Consider the following 3,584-nt stretch of genomic DNA (forward strand, 5'->3'; position numbering starts at 1 on the left):
CTAACTGTCCAGTCAATGCTGAGCCTGCCAACTTTGTATTCAAGTACACAAACCAGAATTAATTTGATGTGGATTAGTTAAATTCCTGTGTGGACACATACTCGGAATGAAAATGCTTTTAATATGAAATAGCTTAAACTTAAATTAAGCTATACCAAATTAATTCTGGAAAAAAAAAAAAAAAAAAAGGTTTAATGAAGTTCAGTGTACTATAAGTTCATATTTCCATTTGATTGAGTCTTCCTGGAAGTCTGTGTACCCAAGCCTATACCGTGATTTTATGAATGACACAAATATGTTTTTCAGTGCTTTGTACTTTCTCATATTCTCACAAGGTCCATACTGGATGCACCCAACTCACAAGTGCTGGAGGCCAGGTGTTTGCAAGACCTGAGCCTGACTCAACAGCAGTTTTCCATTCACTTTGTCCAAATATGAATGGCTGCAGGGTCATTCGTAGTCAATTATCTTCAAGGAAATGGATCTTTCTCCCTTGCCTGTTAAGTGCATTGCATTTTCTCCAAGTGGTGGTGTTGACTGGATTTCAAAACAACAGAATTCCTAATTTGACTGCAGACTTCTCACCATTATAAAAGTAAATACAGAAGAAGATTTAAAAAGTAGTTGAATTGTACAGTTCAATCTCATTCACGCAATCTCTAAAATCAGCTTTCAAGGCCTATGATTTTTTTTCCCCCCCTTTCTGGGCTGTTCTTGCTGTTGGAATTTTTGGGCAGGAAGGAGGAAAATTCTTTTCTTGCAGGTAGTGCATTTCTTTCGTGCCTCAAGCTCTGAGGTGAGAGACAGTGAGTCTAAATCTGAGCTTACTGAGACCCATGAGGCTTGCCTGGAGTGCATGGCATAAGAAGGCAGTGATGGGGAGCACCATGGTCCAGTCTTGTTGCCTTTTCTGTTCTGACTGACACAGCTTTTCCCTTTCAACTCCCCTTTTTTTTTTTCCCTCTAGTTAATGCCCAGTCACAACGTCTCTGCTGTGTACTGCCACTGCTGCTGCACAAAGGGAGCTCCTAGGCACTTCTGAAGGAAGATGGCTTTCTGGACGCAGCTGGGCTTGCTGCTATGGAAAAACTTCACCTACAGAAGAAGACAGACTGTAAGTATTAGCCAGAGGGCTTTTTGAGGTCTAAATTGTAGCTTTGTATCTCACTTTTCAAGCAGATTAGGGAAAAAAAATCCTGTATCTTGATGTGTTACATTTCATGGACCGTGGCAGAACAACTGGTCTGCCTTTGAAAAGACCTAATTCAAGTTGGAGAGTGATGGGTGGACAGAAACTAGAGAGCTTGGAAGTACTGAAGACTTCTGTACTCAGTGGCAGTAAGACTGTCAGGATATTAAAACACCCGTGTCAGACCAGGCAGAGAGGGTGGAACAGTGCCATGTGCAGCCAGGATGATATAAACTGAAAACCTGTGTTATGATCTACTCTGCATGTGAGGCATTGCCAAACTGCAGGCTTATGCACTTGGGTGTAAAAGCTTTTGAATTCTGGGAGCTGCAGCAGCAACAAAATTCTGCCATTTCCTAACGGCAGAAGTGGTGGAAGCAATAGCAGGCATCTTCAACCTCTTTAATCACAGAGAGAAACCCAAGCCTGTTCAGCTTTACAACAGGAGGTGCAGTTTAAGCAACTGGCATGAAATGTGTTCTCACATCAGTGTTGAGACAAATTCAGGCAACTGCTGTTTTCCTACACAAGGTGCATTCTGATTAGTTTTAGAGCCAGCCTCACCATCTGTTAGCAGTGTGGAAATGTACCTGTTCAGATAGACACTATGTGATGAGAGTTTCTCGTTGTGGTGACAAAGGCACATGAGAATAAATCCAGGATGGTGTTCTTAAGGTTCTTCTGCCTTTACATTAATGAGACCTCACAGGATGCTGTAACTTCTGCAGACAGCTAAAAGCCAGAAAAAATGTGCAATTTCCCCTCCAGGGATTTAGGAGGTAACTGTGTAGGACAAGGCTGTGTCCTGTACAATGGGCCTGTGCAGAAGATGTGTCCTGTTCGATCTGACCTTGAGGAGGTATGAGTAGGGAATGTAAAAGGAACATGAGTTACTGAGGTGGTGAGTGGAAAGTGGTCCCTTTGATAAGCTTTCTGAACTGTGCAAATGTCAGGGTGCTTGCCAGCTGGCTGGGGCTGAGTAGTTTCAGAAACTTGGAGTCACAAGGGAGGAGAAGCTATCGTATTAACCACTGGACATAGAGGCAGTCTCTGGAGTCTTTGCTTAGGTGTCTGAGACTTGTTTTATAGGACTTGTGTCCAGTGAATTCAGAGCTGGAGTTGGTCCATTAAAAAAAAAAGGGGGCTCATGACATCTTTGTCTTTCCATCTATACCTCTGTAGTTACAGAACTGCCAGTGATGGTAGGGATTTCTATGTGATATGCATGTTTTTAACTATCCCAGGAACCTTTATCACCCAGGACAGGACTGCTCACTTGAGAGGCTGTGGGCTGTGTCAGCCACAGGGAGTGAGGATGTCTGCCCTCTGCATGCATGGGCTGGGACCCTGACCTTGTGCACAGCCTCATAATTTTGAGGGATATTGTACTGGAGTTGGGAAAGGTAGTCTTAAAACTGGCTACATCTCTTAAAAAAGGTAGGCTGTTCTCAGCTATTGCCCAGGTAACCTAGGCTCATAGACCTGAAAATAGTCTCTTCCTTACTTACTGATAGAGATTTTTGTGCTTGATGACTCCCAAACTAAATTTGCTTTAGAAAGTCTAGGACATTAGTAGTTCTTCTGGAGCAATGGTTAAACCAGGAGATTCCAAAGGAGTTGAGTTGTACACTGAGGTCGAGTGCTTTTTTGTCAGGGTCTTCTGAAATCATTGCATCAGGTTTGAAGGTTACTTGAAGATGTTGGAGTCTGGTGTGACATGTCCTGTCAAGGTAGCTGTAGGCTAGTTTGCTGGGCAGCAGAGGTGCATGGAGGTCCTTCAGTGATACAATAAAAATACAGTAGGCTAAGCATGTATTAGTGGGAAAAAAAACTTCCTGCTTGTACTTGTGTCATGATCTTGGATCTGCTTGGCTACTTCTTGATACTTTCTGGTGGCCTCTGTATCAGCTTCCCATCAAGTAGCCCAGAGGACATGACTGCTCATAGTCTGTTCCACACTGGTTTTATTAGTCAGTTCACAACGAAGGCCTGAGACATCCCTTGTTTCTGGAGTTTTTCTCATTAACAGTTCCCATTTGGGCTTTACCTGAAGATGTCTGGAGGAGAAGACCATTTAACAGAAAATGGCAGAAATGTGTCTGAACATCTTACCACACTGTTACAATGGCCCCACAGTCAGTAATTTATTTGTTTTACTGTTAGGAGACCAGTGTCCTTGAGCTGGGTGTGATGGTGATGGCTCTTTGCTATTTGTGCTTACTGAAGATGTAGCCCTGAAATGTAGATTAGCCTTTGCTTCCCACTGAACCTCTCGTCGGGTGCTGTGAGTTTGGGCTGCATTGCGAAAGCTGGGTTCAAAGCTCAGCCTGACGTGTGCAACTCAAGCATTACTTTGTACTGGATAACTTCCAACAGACACTGGAGTGGGGGGAAA

General features: G+C 43.4%; 1 protein-coding gene across 1 annotated transcript in view; it reads left to right on the forward strand.

Annotated features, from left to right (window-relative positions):
* Positions 1 to 1,048: 1,048 nt before the first annotated feature.
* The window catches only part of ABCA1 (ATP-binding cassette, sub-family A (ABC1), member 1), a 76,970-nt gene continuing 74,434 nt past the window's right edge, over positions 1,049 to 3,584 (forward strand). Inside the window, exon 1 of the mRNA XM_009998173.1 lies at positions 1,049 to 1,114. Within this exon, the coding sequence (XP_009996475.1) occupies positions 1,049 to 1,114 (66 nt within the window). The remainder of the gene's footprint in view (positions 1,115 to 3,584) is intronic.

The sequence above is a fragment of the Chaetura pelagica genome, unplaced genomic scaffold (genome assembly GCF_000747805.2).
Source record: "Chaetura pelagica isolate M959 unplaced genomic scaffold, ChaPel_1.0 scaffold145, whole genome shotgun sequence".
Lineage (NCBI taxonomy): Eukaryota > Metazoa > Chordata > Aves > Apodiformes > Apodidae > Chaetura > Chaetura pelagica.